Source organism: Microtus oregoni, unplaced genomic scaffold (assembly GCF_018167655.1).
Source record: "Microtus oregoni isolate MIOR12 unplaced genomic scaffold, Mior012 000043F_ref0000047, whole genome shotgun sequence".
Lineage (NCBI taxonomy): Eukaryota > Metazoa > Chordata > Mammalia > Rodentia > Cricetidae > Microtus > Microtus oregoni.
In genome coordinates, this window is record NW_024543210.1 from 2465645 (window position 1) to 2482105 (window position 16461).

General features: G+C 44.3%; 1 protein-coding gene across 11 annotated transcripts in view; it reads left to right on the forward strand.

The window, feature by feature from the left end:
* The first annotated feature begins 919 nt into the window (after positions 1-919).
* Mok (MOK protein kinase) overlaps positions 920-16461 on the forward strand; it is a 34570-nt gene continuing 19028 nt past the window's right edge. For 8 of the 11 annotated variants that reach the window (XM_041633458.1, XM_041633459.1, XM_041633460.1 and 5 more), the window contains exons 1-2: positions 1186-1367; positions 11759-11873. In XM_041633458.1, the coding sequence (XP_041489392.1) occupies positions 1361-1367; positions 11759-11873 (122 nt within the window). In that variant the 5' untranslated portion in view covers positions 1186-1360. Of the gene's footprint in view, positions 999-1185; positions 1368-11758; positions 11874-16461 lie in introns of those variants that run through there. The other 3 variants (XM_041633461.1, XM_041633466.1, XM_041633469.1) reach the window with 1 other exon arrangement.

Consider the following 16461-nt stretch of genomic DNA (forward strand, 5'->3'; position numbering starts at 1 on the left):
ACAAATCAGTTGTTCAGGGACCCGTTTGAAACACGCCTCTCCTCCCTAAAACATGCACACTGTCGAAAGCCTTTTGCACAGTTTCTCGTCTGAATGTGGCAGAAGCACAGGGAGTTAGAAACCACGGACTAATCTCCGAGCTCAGCGACCACCAGTAGGTGACCTTGACCAAGCCTTCTGTCACTCTGGGACTCCCACAACAGCGCAATGGCTTCTGCAGCCCAAGTCAGCTAAGCGCTTCTCTCATTTACCTGTGTAACTGGCTCAAGGGTAAAATTTGTCCTGCATCCTCAACACTGGCATAAAACCAGGCTTGCCCCTAGCCAGACAGGAATATCAGAGAAGCGGCAGGTGCCGAAGCGACCTGGTTTTGGACAAACATTTATCGAGCATTTGCGGTGCGTCAGACCTCTCAGGTCTCAGGCAAAAGCCAGCAAGAAATTGGGTAAAGCCCCAGGGATGTCTCATTTGTCCTCACTGCAGCCCCTTGGGATGAGGATTTTTCAACTTCACAGTAACAATTTAGGGGGTCGGGTGTGATGGCGTGGCCTTTAATCCCAGCAGGTGGATCTCTATGAGTTCAAGGCCAGCCTGTTCTACGTAGTGAGTTCCAGGACAACCAGAGCTACACAGAGAAACCCCGTCTTGGTAAACAAAAACAAAAACAGACATCCCTGACATAAATAAATAAATAGATAGATAGATAGATAGATAGATAACGTAGGATCTCTACCACACTGCTTTTCATCATATCCCTAATGCCTGCAACAGTGCTTGGAGCAAACGAATGTTTGCTGAAAAAGTGAAACGTTTACATAACAGTCGCTATAAACCCCGCTGGTAGAGGCTCAACAGTAGGTGTTGGCACAGAACAGGTGCCAAGAGGTGTTGCAGTCAGTGAAAGCTCAAGGACGTGGTTCGTGCATCAGGTTTCACAGCGCTACATTCTCAGGAGAGCTGAGAAGAGTCTGCCCCGCCAAGTACGCCAACGCACTAAGGTAAGAAACTGTATTTAAATTTAAAGGAGAGAGGGAGAGGGAGAAAGGTTGCTTAGCGACCAAACTGAGGTGGCTGGTCTCACTGCGCATGCGTGAACAGACAGCAGTGGTTCTCTTCTGCGCATGTGTGGGCGGCAGCCTCACGCCCAGTCCCCCCCTTCCGCTCCGGGGGGGCGATATGGCGGTTGCTAGGGCAACAGGAATACAATATGGCGGCCGGATCCTAACGCTCTCCAGCCAGGGACCACCGCGAAGGTCCACGAGCCGGAAGCCGCCTCAGGAAAACAGAAGGCCGGTACCACAGTCTAGTCTCTTTTCGGCCCGGGTCCGACCACGGACTGTCGCCGTCATCCGCGTTCAGGATGAAGAGTGAGTGGGGCCGAGGAAGGGCCGAGGGTCCCGGGCCTGTGTGGCGGCGCCGCCCTGAGGCCGTTCCGGCTCAGGCACCTGGGTCAAGGCGGTTATGCTGGAGCTTGGGCACCTGAGTGTAATTTCATTCATTAACTCGTTCGTTCGTTCGTTCGTTCGTGTTAGGTCGCAGTTGAAATTCTCAGACCTTCGGCTGTGGGCTCTGAGCGCTCAGTTTCTCCCGGCCCTTTGCGGAGAGCGGCTTAAAAGGCATTCGCGATCATAGCTGGGTTGTGTCTTTTTGAGTTAAGTTAGTGTTTTTGAAGCAACCTTTCAGCGGAATTTAAAACGGTCACTCAAAAGTTGGGAACTGAGGCAGTCATTCTAGAAAGTAGAGGGACTGGAAAAATTGACTTATTTGGGGGATTGTGGGTAACTTAAATCCTAGTGCGACTGATAGCCAGGTTGGCTTTGTTGGAACGGCTGTTTGGTTTGCACAGCTATACAGTTATGATTGCCTTTTGTAGTTGTAGCCAGAGGTGCAAAAAATTACAGTTCCTTTTGCTATTAAGAATATATTATGCTGTTCGAGACCAGCCTGGTCTACAGAGCTAGTTCCGGGACAGGCACCAAAGCTACAGAGAAACCCTGTCTCGAAAAAAAAAAAAAAAAAAGAATATATTATACTATTGTAGTATTATATTTTGATTACCATGCAGTAATTTCTATGTAACATAAATTACATAATATTTAAAAAATAAGTGATCTCATTCACTCCTTATCATGCATTTTCATTTCTTCTGTCCAATAGTGTTTATATGGTTATCGCTTTGTTTGGGGGAATTTTCTTTGAGAGCAGGATCTCACTTAGCCCAGGCTGACCTTGAACTAGATATGTAGCTGAGATCGGCTTTGAACTCCTGATCGTCTTGCCTCCATATTTCAAGTGCTGGCATTACAGGCTGTGCTACCAAGTCCAGCATGGTTATCATTTTCATTAATGCCTCACAAAGCTGCAATTAAAAAGATCTTTATACTGTTACTTCGTAGTGCACACGTATAGACACATGATATCTATATATTCATCTTTTCCTTCCCAAGTATTTCATTTTCTTTTTTTTTTTTTGGTTTTTCAAGACAGGGTTTCTCTGTGGCTTTGGAGCCTGTCCTGGAACTAGCTCTTGTAGACCAGGCTGGTTCCGAACTCACAGAGATCCACCTGCCTCTGCCTCCCGAGTGCTGGGATTAAAGGCGTGCGCCACCACCGCCCGGCCCAAGTATTTCATTTTCAAATGTGCAGAAGAATTAAGAGGGTACCCTGCATATTTCTAAGTCTTTTCATTATTTTGTCTTCTTTTGCATACTCATTTTTGCTCTGGTGTTGTTTGTTTAATTGACAGATTTGTTTCTTTGCACTGAGTTAGTTGTAGACATCATAACATTTCGCCACTACTAATTCAGCAAGTATATGTAAGGTCCAGAGGCTAGGGAGATGGCTCAGTGGATAAAGTGCTTACTCTACCAGTATGGGAATTTGAGCTCTGTCCTCTCTGCCGGAAAGCCAGAGGCAGTAGCACCTGTCTCTAATTACTGTACTCTTCCAGGAGGATGGGAGGTGGAGACAGGAAGCCCTGGGAGCCTACGAGCCTTTGCGTTGGCCACTCGGAAGCCAACAAGAGACTCTGTGAAGACCAATACCTGAGGTTGCCTCTGACCTCCACACACATAGCATGGCATGTATGTGCCTGTGAACATTCACTTCCCTCACACAGAACGAGGGCATTCCCTACATAGTCACATATGGCCATATTGCCACATGCTGATCCACACATTACCCATGGCAGATGTGTTTGGAAAATGGGACCTCACTGCAACTGATACTCAATATACGGTTCCTAGTTCAGTCTTTTCCATTAACTCAGGAATTGTCATTACGGTTGTTTTGTTTCCAGAATCACAAATTATATTTTGGTGTCATATTTCTTTGGTTTCCAAATTTGGATTCAGTTGATGGTTTTCTCATGATTAACTGTAGTTTAATTAAGTACCTTGTAAGTCGTATGTCGGGTGATATGTCGCCTTTTTCTTCCAGAGTACCTGGGGTCAGCTGTTTTACTGGGTAGAAGTGATCATTTGGGCATTCTGTTTGTCCATCTTTCCTTCTGGACCCTTTGTGTTCCAGGCTCTAGAGGTGACCACTCTTACCATGTCCTGTGTATGCTTGTATGTGTATCTATCAATCCCTCGTATTCATTTTATTTTTAACTTTTCTGCTTTTAGTTTTATTGTTGATTGAGACAGCCCTGGCTAGAGCCTAGAACTCACTGTGTACACCAAACTAGCCTCAAAGTTGGGGCAGTCCCTCTTCCTCTGCCTTCTATACAGTCTTGTGCCACTGTATTCCTTCCTTTAAGAAAGATTACCGCCGAGTGATGTGGTACTCGGGAGGCAGAGGCAGGCGGATCTCTGTGAGATCGAGGCCAGCCTGGTCTACAGAGTGAGTTCTAAGATAGCCAAGACTGTTACACAGAGAAACCCAGTCTAGAGAAAAAAAAAAAGGAAGGGAAGGAGAGAGGGATAGAGGGAGGGAGGGAAGGAGGGAGGAAGGAAGACTACCTTTTTGTTTTTGTTTTTTTTTTTTTTGTTTTGGTTTGGTTTTTTCGAGACAGGGTTTCTCTGTGGTTTTGGAGCCTATCCTGGAACTAGCTCATGTAGACCAGGCTGGTCTCGAACTCACAGAGATCCGCCTGCCTCTGCCTCCCGAGTGCTGGGATTAAAGGCGTGCGCCACCACCGCCTGGCTGGAAGACTACCTTTATATACTCAGAGACAGAGGTAGTCGAATTTCTTTGACTTTGAGGCCAGCATGGTCTACATAGCAAGTTCCAGGACAGCCAAGGCTACACTCTAGAGAGCTGCTGTCGCAACAAACAAAACAAAACAGAACAGAACAAAGTCTTATGCAATAACGTGTACCTGCAATCCCAGCATTCTTACTGTGGGATTGGAGGCAGAGATAGGATATTCCCCAAAAGCTTGCAGGTCAGGCATATGCAGTGGTAAACACAAGAGACCTTGCTACAAATAAGGTAGACGATTTAGGCCAACACCAGAGCTTTTCCTCCCAGCTCAGCTATGATATCCCCTCTCCCTCTCTCTCTCTCTCTCTCTCTCTCTCTCTCTCTTTCTTCTCTCTCTCTCTCTCTCTCTCTCTCACACACACACACACACAAGCACCGTTTATACACACTTAAAAAAGAAGAAACAAAAGCTCAGAAAAGTTAAAAACAGATACATGATAAAATGCAAATTATATATGCAAACTTAATCTTTAAATATTTTTTCTTATACGTGTGGGTGTTTTGCCTGCTTGTATGCCTGTGCACCATGTGCATTCAGTGCCTGAAAGGTCAGAACAGGGATCCTTTAGAACTGGAGTTACAGTCATTTCTGAGTGCATTCAGTGCCTGGAAAGGTCAGAACAGGGATCCTTTAGAACTGGTGTTACAGTCATTTTTGAGCCACCACATAGGTGCTGGGAACCAAATCCCAGTTCTCTGCAAGAGAACCACTGAGCCATCTCTCCAACCATATTTAACAATTTTTTTTGAAGTACAACTTGTCAGCTACTCAAATGGCAATTTGACTTCCTAATCCAGTGGTTCTCAGCCTTCCTAATGCTGTAGTCTTTAACACAATTCCTCATGTTGTGATGACCCCCCAACCATAAAATTATCTCATTGCTACTTCATAACTAATATTATAGGATCTTTACACTGTAAAGATTTGTCACCCATATTAGTTTAATAAAATGTTGATTGACCAGTAGCCAGACAAAAAGTATAGGATGGGCCACCAGACTAAGAATTCTGGGAAGAAGAAAGGCACAGAGTCAGTCACCAGCCAGATGCAGGGGAAGCAGGATGAGAATGCTTTACTGAGAAAAGATACCAAGTCACGTGGCTGAATATAGACAAGAGTTATGGGTTAATTTAAGTTGCAAGAGCTACTTAATAATAAGCCTGAACAATAGATCAAACAGTTTGTAATTAATATAACCCTCTGTGTGTTTATTTGGGACTGAATGGCTGCGGGACCAGGCTGCAGGACAGACAGGACAGAAACTTGTATCTACAACTATAATTTTGCTACTGTTATGAGTTGTAATGTAAATATCTGCTATGCAGGATATCTGATATTTGACCCCCAAAATGGGTCATGACCCACAGGTTGAGAACCCTGTTCTAATACAGTACAGTTCAGAAATAATACTAATACTCATGTGCTGAGAAATGATGACAGGAAAATATGAAGAGTCTTGTTTTCTGTAACCAGTTCATTATATTCCTGTACAAACAGAAATCTTTGTAAATTTAGTAAGAACCCAGCAAGGGCTCACTGGTGCTGTGGGTTATGATGGCGTTTGCTGAGCTGGCACCCAGTTGTCTGTTCAGTACCAAGGCTCTGGAAAGTCACGGTATGATGCAGCATGGCTAGGTACTAAACGCACCTCAGCTTTATGATTTGTTTGATTTTGAATCATTGGCGGTCATTGTGTGTTCGGAAATTAATCGTGGCCAAGTTTTTGGTGACAATCATGTTTAGTCAGTTTTTCTGTCCTTTTTCTTTGCCTTGTGCATTGTTTGCACAGTGAGTAGCAAGGTGTCCTAGGGTGAAGTTAAGAGCATGGGCTCAGGAGCTAGGTGGATGCTGCAGCCAGGCATGGAGCTAAGTGTACTCTGCAGCCAGGAGCTAGGTGGACACAGCTGCCAGGCACGGAGCTAAGCAAATATGGCAGCCACAGGCCCATTACTGACCTTTGTTACACTGGTTTTCTTCATGGCTCTCGTTTCCATATCAGAATAAATCATTCCAGTCTGCTAGGAATCAAATCTGGGTTCTGTGGAAGAACAGTAAGTGCTCTTAGCTGCCATCTCTCCAGTCCCCTCAGCCCTTACGTAGAAACAGGAATAGTGACAACCATCTCAGAGGATTTGTTCAAGGGTCAGAGGAGATGGTGGATGTGTCATGCATTGTGTCTGACACACGGAAGTTAGGAGTGAATGCCTTGCTGTCCAGTGGGTGGAAGACATGAGAAGGAAAGAATGAAAGTGGAAAATTCAGACTTTTTCTGTCCTCATCTAATCCTCATCTTTTATCCAGACTGGAGATTTTATATATATATATATATATATGTATGTATGTATATATGTGTGTGTATATATATATATATATATATATATATATATATATATTTGGTTTTGGTTTTTTGAGACAGGGTTACCCTGTGTAACAGTCCTCCTAGCTGTCCTGGAACTAGCTCTTGTAGACCAGGCTGGCCTCAAACTTCAGAGATTCATCTGCCTTTGCCTCCAAGTGCTGGGATTAAAGGCGTGCATCACCACCGCCCAGCCTCCTGTCTGGAATTATTAATTTTATTATTTACTTTTGTTTTGTTTTTCTTTTTTGTAAGTAAAGATTTAATTATTTATCATGTATAGTGTTCTGCCTGCATGTATCCTTTCAGGACAGAAGAGGGCACCAGATCTTATTATAGATGGTTGTGAGCCACCATGTGGTTGCTGGGAATTAATCTCAGGACCTTTGGAAGAGCAGGCAATGCTCTTAACCGCTGAGCCATCTCTCCAGCCCTTGTTTTGGTTTTCAAGACAGAGTTTCTCTATATAGCACTGAGTGTCCTGTAACTCTCGCTGTAGACCAGGCTGACCTCGAACTCACAGAGATCCACCAAGTACTGGGATCAAAGGCCTGCGCCACCACCACTGGCCTGTCTGGACTTTCTAATGGATTATTTAGACATACCTACAAAAACAAAAGCAAAATTATACTACTAAAGGGTGATAATGATTTGCTATTATATCAGAGATTTGTGTTTTGAAAGAAGTTTATTCAGTGCCCTCTGAGAAGAGCAGCTGGCATGTGTGCTCACTGGGGAGATTTACACACTACCGCTGCTGCCACTGCTTTCATAGGGGCTGCAAGCTTTCTCAGTCACCCTTTCCCATTTTCTTCCTAGTATGCACATCACCTTCTGTTTTTACAAACATATCCACCAGTATCAACTTTTGAAATAAAAATAAATGAAAGCGATGCTGGCTTTGTAATAAATTCAACCAGTAAATTTTTTGTTAGTTCCAGGATCTTCCCGACTTGACACAGTTGGTCCTGTTTAGTATTCTTAAAGTGTATCAGTTTTCTGTGTATACACACATTGCAATACAGATTTTCTTGGGGGCTGCAGGGTTACCAGTGCCATACATTCCTAGTAGTAGACTACCTGGGTTAGTAAATGTGGTTTAAATTTAGATGGTTACTAGCTCTTGAATAATTTTGTGTCCTTTTGTGTTTTTGCCATGTTTGGCAATTCAGGTCACAATATTGCTCACCACAGAAATAATTAATTGGGTACAGCCTTTTTTGTTCAGAGCCCTGATCTGGTTTTAGCAGTGTGGTTTGAACTACTTAATCTCCCAGAAAGCTTTGAGTGGGTGGAATTCTCTTCCTGTAGATCCGGCTGCCCTCAGCATTAACCTCTTCAGCCCTTCTCACCCAGCCGCTGGTCTGGGTTGCACGGTGGGTGTGGCCTGGCCCACCGTGGCTGGGAGCAACTGCCAATGAAAGTGTTACACTCAACACACAGGTTTCAGGAAAGGCAAGTTTGACCTCACTTTTCAAGTGCTAATAGGTTTGAATTCCACATCCACAGATTTAATTGAACAAGAATGAGTAGAATTTTAATTAGCCCAGATGTAGCCCTCTGTAGGCCATGGTTTACTTTTCTCTGCTTTGACTCTTGTGGTTTTCTCCCTAGATAACTGAGCATGGGATCAGGCTTTTGTTCAAATAGCACAGCTCTGTGCCCCCTTCCCAACTGTCTTGTGCCCTCCTTGCAGGCCATGTTTTATTTCGAAGGCCTGTGAAATAGGTCAGATTCCCTTGGCAGGAAAGGTGCTTTTCCTGGTGTTTTCCCATGGGGCTCTTGCTTTCTCTCTTCCTACCTGTCATTCTTATTTTATACCCCAGACCTTGTGTCTGCCAGCAGAGCCAGGGGGAAACAAGTGACCCTTTATCTATTCCAGCCATCAGTGGGGGAGCGGGTTCAGTTTGTTGCTGGTTCAATGGTCTGGAGCCAGCTAGGATGCTGTTTGTGCACTTAACATTTTAAAGTTCACAGTTGACACCCCCCTCCCCCCATTTTCAAAGCAAGCCTGCTCAATTTACTTGTGGTGAAACACTTTGGAACTGATAGTGTTAGATTCCTCCTCCTAAAGTTGAGCTCTCATATGCAGCCTGCCCATGGAAGACCGCTCTACACTGGTCTCACCTTTAAGACAGTTCGCTTTATTTTCTGTTGGTTCTTAGTCAGCAAGTGCTGTGGAGCCCCTTTGCCCAATAGTCCAAGTGGGCTGCTATCTTAAAAACACTATTGGCCACCGGGCAGTGGTGGCGCACGCCTTTAATCCCAGCACTTGGGAGGCAGAGGCAGGTGGATCTCTGTGAGTTCGAGGCCAGCCTGGTCTACAAGAGCTAGTTCCAGGACAGGAACCAAAAAGGTACGGAGAAACCCTGTCTCGAAAATCCAAAAAAAAAACCCCAAAAAACAAAAACACTATTGGCCAAAGGAGCTCCCACACAAGCAAGTTCCTTGATTTCTTAAAGGTCTTGAAATGCCCATCTTTTTTTTTTTTTTAAACCAGGTTGGCCTCGAACTCACAGAGATCCGCTTGCCTCTGCTTCCTGAGTGCTGGGATTAAAGGCATCCACCACCACCGTCTGGAGAAATGCCCATCTTTACAAACATTTGAGATAAATGTATTTGAGCATTGAACAATATAGAAAAGAGTTAGGAAGAAGATTAAAGTCACCTTTATTCCTACCTAGATATAAATGCAAAACATGGAATTTTTGCATTCAGTTTTTCTTATGCATACATATGTAAGCTCATTGCTATTTTATTTTTCTTGGCATCATGTCTGCACATTTTCCCATCTTTCTAATTATTAGTTGAAAGTACAGTCAGCAAAATATAATGTTTCAACTTATAGCTGTTCCATAATACCTCCTTAATAATTGGAAATGGCCGGGCGGTGGTGGCGCACGCCTTTAATCCCAGCACTTGGGAGGCAGAGGCAGGCGAATCTTTGTGAGTTCAAGACCAGCCTGGTCTACAAGAGCTAGTTCCAGGACAGGCTCCAAAACCACAGAGAAACCCTGTCTCGAAAAACCAAAAAAAAAAAAAAAAAATTGGAAATGATCTTATAAGCCTAGTTTTGCTATTGTAACATATGATAGCTGTCTTTGTCTCTAAATGTTATCTGTGGCATGTCTCCTGAGAGTGGAAACTAATAATTGCGGAAGTGTGGACTCTTTCTTTCCAGCACCTTCCTCCTACCTGTACATGTATTGTGTGCTTAGTGTGGAATGCTCACATGGGGCAGAAATGAGTCAGCAGAATGCAAAAGCTGATCGCACCTGTCCCCAGGAAGCACTCTGAGAGGGCGGAGGGTGTCGCTGGGGTGCTGCTGTTCACTAACATTGGTTTCCCCATCAGTTGTGGCATGCTCTAGATTGAATTCATAGTTTGTTGGACATCTTTGCAGATGACCTACCCTTTCTCGTACATTTTATGTGTTCAAATATGAATTCCAGTCCCAGGGACTCCAACAGCCTCTTCTGCCTCTGTGGACACCAGACAAGCATGTGGTACAGACATATGTGCAGAGAAAGCACCCATATGCATAACATAAAAAGAAATTTTTTGTTTTTTTTAAAACAGGGTTTCTCTGTATAGCCTTGATTGTCCTGAAACCCGCTCTGTAGATCAGGCTGGCCTCAAACTCACAGAGTTCTTTCTACCTCTGCCTCCCTAGTGCTGGGATTAAAGGTGTGCACCACCACTGCCCAGCAATTAAAATTATTTAAACAATGCAAAAAGCAAAAACAACAGAATGAATTCCAAGCCAGGCTGATGATGCACACCTTTAACCGCAGCACTCGGGAGGCAGAGGCAGGCAGATTGCTGCGAGTTTAAGGCCAGCCTGGTCTACATAGTGAGTTTCAGGACACCCAGTGCTACATAGAAAGATCCTGTCTCAGTAAACAAACAGAAAAAGAAATTTGGCCAAGGATGCAAGTGTGCATGCCTACAGATGCGATGCCTCCTTTCGGGCTGCCTCGGTCAAGGCTGCTGTGTGGATGCACCCTAGGTCTGAAGGCCAAGGCTGGCCTAGTCAGGCTTGCTTCTGTGCAGCTGCTTCCCACAGTTGCTTCTGCTCTGCACCCCTCCATGTTCTCTGGTAGGCAGATCCAGCTCTCCACCTTGCTTTCTTCCTGGCTTCTTCCTCTGCTTCTCAGTTACAGAAGCTTCCTCAAAGCTCTGCCACTGGGGTGGTAACTTTCTGCCCACCATATTTACTCACATGGCTTTGTCTTTTGTGGTACCAAAGATGGAACTCGGGGCCTCCTGCCCTAGGTAAGCACTCTACCCGCTGAGCAGTTTCCCAGCCCTACTGAGAAGGCTCTTGGCCTGCCCTTTGCCAAAGGGTTTTGTCTCAGCCGTCTGTTATTTGGTCTGTAGAAACTGTTCCTGCCCATGGGCCTGGTGCTCCCAGCATGTTCCCATTCCTCCATTTCTGCTTGGAAAATGGTGATTCTTGGCTGTGCCTGCGTTTTCCTTGAGACACCCTGTGAAGGTGTCTAGTCATATCACCTGACTCCCTATCACCTCCCCTGTGCCAGGAGACCATGGACGTTTGGTCGAGGACAGGCAGCCCTTCACCGCCTTCTTGCTGCTTCCACAGCCACTAGAGCCATGTGCCTCTAGGGCTTCGTTCACAGGCACATTCCTTTTTAAGCTCACATTGCTGTTACCTGGGAAACTCCAAACATTTAAAGCAGAGAGGTGTGTCACACAGTTGGGTCAGAAGCATAAACCGTTGCCCAGCATGGGGGTGGTGGTAGCGGCTGCAAAATCAGGGACAGCTGTTGATAGTGTTCAGAAAATTAGGTCACGTGAGAATGTTAGGAGACAGCTGCAGAGGGACTGGGTGCTCTGCAGGACCGGGTGTGTGTGTGGGGGGGTGACTTTCAGAAGACTGCTCAGATGCTCTGACATCTGCCTGGAGCCACAGCCCATGTCCTGTTCCTCCTGCTGGAGCTGTTGAGAGCCTTTCACCTCTTTCAGGAACAGTGATGCCATCCCTTCTCTCCAGGGAGAGCAGATACTGCAAGAGCAGGAGTTGGCGCCTTGTTGCCAACACAACATAGCTCTGGGACTGTGAGGAGCTAGGAAAACTGATCTAGTGTGTTGTTGAGAAATTACACAGAGATAGATTGTTTGTTGGGAAGTATTATGAAATATATGCGTAAATTAAGCTTTATTTCTACTTATAGACTACAAAGCAATTGGCAAGATAGGAGAGGGAACGTTTTCTGAAGTTATGAAGATGCAGAGCCTGAGAGATGGAAACTACTATGCCTGTAAACAGATGAAGCAGCACTTTGAAAGGTATGTGACCAGACAGGACGGAACCATAGACATCTTATGTCAGTGGGAAGCTGCTATTCATTTAGAGGTGTGTAGGCTATAACACCTCCTTGGCCAGTTAAGATTGTGAGCTAAAGTGTTTAATACACCGGGTTTCTCTTGTCCAAGTTTACAGTGATGTCAGTGTTAACACCGACAACATGCTTGTAAAAGTGTGCTATACTTCACACAGTATGTGTATGGTGAGTTTTTATAAATCAAACCTCAGCGAAATGTCATAGAGTACCTGGAAACTTATTTACATGAATCAATTAATGTATTAATATATTGGGAAAACAATCTGCAGATAGGAAGAGAGAAATTTAGTCCCCAGAAGCGGTCTTCCGCTCTTTGTGGGAAGTGGTGACCCTAGAGCTATAGTTTCTAATGTGTGATGCTTCTTTCTTTTATAATTTTTTACATTATTTTTATCTTTTGTGTGTGAGTATTTTGCCTGCATGTATATCTGTGTACCATGTGCATGCAATGCCCATAGAGACCAGATGAGGGCATCAGGTCCCCTTGGAATTGGAGCTAGAAACAGCTGTTAGCTGCCATGTGAGTGCTGGGGATTGAAGGGTAGTCAGTGCTCTTACCCACCAAGCCATCTCTCCAGGTCCTGGGTGATACTTCCTTTGCTGTGGCCTCGTCCCACATTAAAGTCTCAGCTTCTCCGGGAACATCACACCAAGGAGTCAAAACCTGTTGTATGATTGCTGGCCTCATTGTAACCAAGAAATATTGCAGTAAGAGGTTTTAGACTAGATGGATTTGTTTTTATATCAAAGAAATTACTATTTTAAACATACAAAGAAGTTATGAAGACAACTTGGTAACTTCCCCATATTAATATAGAACCTCTTTACTTTTGGTTATTTTATTATTATGTTATTTTTTAGATTTATTTTATGTGTTTGAGTGTTTGCCTGCATGTATATATGCACCACATGCATGCCAGGTGCCTGCAGAGGTCAGATCCCCTGGAACTATAATTATGAATAGTTGTGAACCACCATGTGTGTACTGGAAACTGAACCCAGTCCTCTGCGAGAGTAGCAAGTGCTCTTAACCACTGAGCCATCTCCCCAACCCCTATTGTTACTGTTGTTGCCGTCATTATTATTTTTTTTTTTTCAAGACAGGGTTTCTCTGTGGCTTTGGAGCCTGTCCTGGAACTAGCTCTTGTAGACCAGGCTGGTCTCGAACTCACAGAGATCTGCCTGCCTCTGCCTCCCGAGTGCTGGGATTAAAGGTGTGTGCCACCACTGCCCGGCCCGTCTTTATTATTGTTGTTGTTTGTGTGTAGGGGTGTTTTGTCTGCATTTGTGTGGGCCTGGTGCCTATAGAGGCCAGGAGGGCATCGGGTCTTCTGGAACTGGAGTACAGAGAGTTGTTAGCCTCCTACATAGCCACTCATTGCTCACCTCTTCATTTGATCAACAGCTCTTTTACTGTTTGGAAAAATCCTTTCTGGAATGTACTAAAAGACCACGATTTTCCACCACCAAAGGCTAAGAATGTCATCGGATTGCATCTGAGGCCTATTGCAGAAATCTCTTTGCTTTGCTGGAGCCTGCCTACCTGATGTTCCCAGCAGTGTATTTTCATGTGTGTTTATGTAGGCCTGGGTGTGTGTATGTGTAGCAAATGTGTGCAGGTACGCTTGGAAGCCAGAGAAGGGGTCAGATCCTCTGGAGCTGTAGTCACGGGTGGCCGTCAACCAACCCAGGTCCTCTGTAATAACAGCAAAGTGCTTTTAACTGTTGAGCCTTCTCTCCATTACTGTATTTTAAAGTACACTGATTAAAGATTTTCTTTGTTCTGTTACTATAAGAACTTCAGGAAAATGTTATCCACATTGGAACATGGTATCTGAGTCAAACTCTGAGCCACGGTCACACCTATGTGACTCCAGAATAAACAGTCTCTTCCTCCCTCTGAGCCACGGTCACACCTGTGTGACTCCAGAATAAACAGTCTCTTCCTCCCTCTGAGCCACGGTCACACGTGTGTGACTCCAGAATAAACAGTCTCTTCCTAACTCTGAGCCACAGTCACACCTATGTGACTCCAGAATAAACAGTCTCTTCCTAACTCTGAGCCACGGTCACACCTATGTGACTCCAGAATAAACAGTCTCTTCCTAACTCTGAGCCACGGTCACACCTGTGTGACTCCAGAATAAACAGTCTCTTCCTCTCTCTGAGCCACGGTCACCAGAATAAACAGTCTCTTCCTCCCTCTGAGCCAGAGTCACACCTATGTGACTCCAGAATAAACAGTCTCTTCCTCCCTCTGAGCCATGGTCACACCTGTGTGACTCCAGAATAAACAGTCTCTTCCTCTCTCTGAGCCACGGTCACACCTATGTGACTCCAGAATAAACAGTCTCTTCCTCTCTCTGAGCCACGGTCACACCTATGTGACTCCAGAATAAACAGTCTCTTCCTCTCTTTGAGGTGAGAGCTGTGCATTTGCATTGACAACCTTTGCATTCTTAGATAAGCAGAGAACAAACAAGAAGATAATAATTCTGTGAACTCAGTGGGTTCATGTGGTGGTAGGCACTGAACCTGGGGCCTCATGAATGCTAGGCAGGCACTTTACAAACTGAACAGCATCCCCAACCCCAAAAATTCATATCTCAGCAATTTATGAACATAATCTCCTCATGATAAATAGCTGGGTATGGTCGCACATGCCTTTAGTCCCAGCACTTCGGAGGCAGAGGCAGACAGATAGCTAAGTTTGTGTCTCAGAAAGACAAATATTGCCTGTTTCTCTCATTTGCAATTCCTAGATTTTTATAGATACCTTCAGTTATATATGTCTATATGACCCCAAAATAGAAAAGAAACTGTCTGGGGAACAAATACAACAGATGAATGTAATGATAATAACAATAATAAAAAAATCCATTTTCCTGGTAAATCATGTTCTATAGAATACATAGTACAGGTGCATGTACATGTGCTCATACACACACACACACACACACACACACGTACACATATACAATAGATGAATGTAATGATAATAACAATAATAAAAATCCATTTTCCTGATAAATCATGTTCTATAGAATACATAGTACAGGTGCATGTACATGTGCTCATACACACATAGACACACATGTACACATATACAATAGATGAATGTAATGATAATAACAATAATAAAAAATTCCTGATAATTATGTTCTATAGAATACGTTGTAGGAAGCTCTATTTTAAAAGCATTTGGGGGGCTGGAGAGATGGCTCAGCAGTTAAGAGCACTGACTGTTCTTCCAGAGGACCCAGGTTCAATTCACATTTACCCACGTGGCAGCTCACAACTGTCTGTAACTCAAAATGTGATACTCTCACACAGACATGCAGGCAAAGCACCAATGCACATAAACTAAAAATGGATAAGTTACAAAAAGCATTTAGGGAGGCACTTTTGCTGTGGCAGAGGATGTTGGTGGGGTCGGGGTTACTCAGCCAGGGAGCCACGGGCAGGTGTAAACACACAGATCTTTGAATACTGTGCTGGGTCAAGGGAGGAAACAGAGAAAGGCAGTCAAAAATACTCTCGGACTATAGCAGGCTTCCAGTTAGCTAGCTGCTCAGCCTTCCAGCTGACACCTAGCTCTGGGATGCAGCTGGTTGTGGGAATTTTTCCTGGGTCCTGCGCCTTTTTCTGGGTAGCATCCTGCATTTCTCAATAAATGTGTTTCAGAAGAAGCAGAAATGTACTAATGTGCGGATAGGCACAACCTCTCAAAGAAACTAAACATGCTGAACTTTCCACATGGGAAAAGTTGGTAGAACAGAACTCAGCCAGCAGTCAGGAAGATAGACATCCCTAGTTTTTTTTGGAGACTCAGAGATGGAAGACTCTGGAACAATGGGTTATTTGGCTGGGTGTGATCCTCATAGCCCAAAATGGAGTGGTTTCTTCAAAGGACTTTTCGGCACCAATAGCCAGCTCATGGCCGTGCACTGGTTTTGATAGGCTTCAAAATGTGAGCAGTAAATGCAGTGCCCTTCATCCAGGAAGAGCCTGGGGTGGACTCACCTGTCTCCAGGTAAATGAATGCTGAGAAAGCAGACTTTTTCCATGCTAATGAGAGTTCTGTACCCCAGAACTTTGAAGTGCTGACTTTCAGCTAGTGTGCACTTATTTAGTTGCTTAGTTCTCATGAGTTAGTAAATTTTCTTTAACATAAATTATTAATAAATATTTTCAACACATTTAATTAAAATTTTATATATTTCTATGTTAAACAACCAAAAATCTTTTTGTGATAATAGATGATAAAATTTTATGTCCTAAATGATAAAACCTTTATTTAAGGCGGGTGGTACTGGCTCACATCTTTGATCCCAGCCCAGAACTCAGGAAGCAGAGGCAGGCAAATCTCTGAGTCTGAGGCCAGCCTGGTCTACAAAACAAGTTCTAGGAGAACCAGGACTACACAGAGAAACCTTGTCTTGAAAAAATTTTAAAAAGAAAGAAAAGAAAAAAGCCTTGATTTGATGTCTCCCATCTCTCATGCATATGTTTGAGTCCCAGCACCAAAAAAG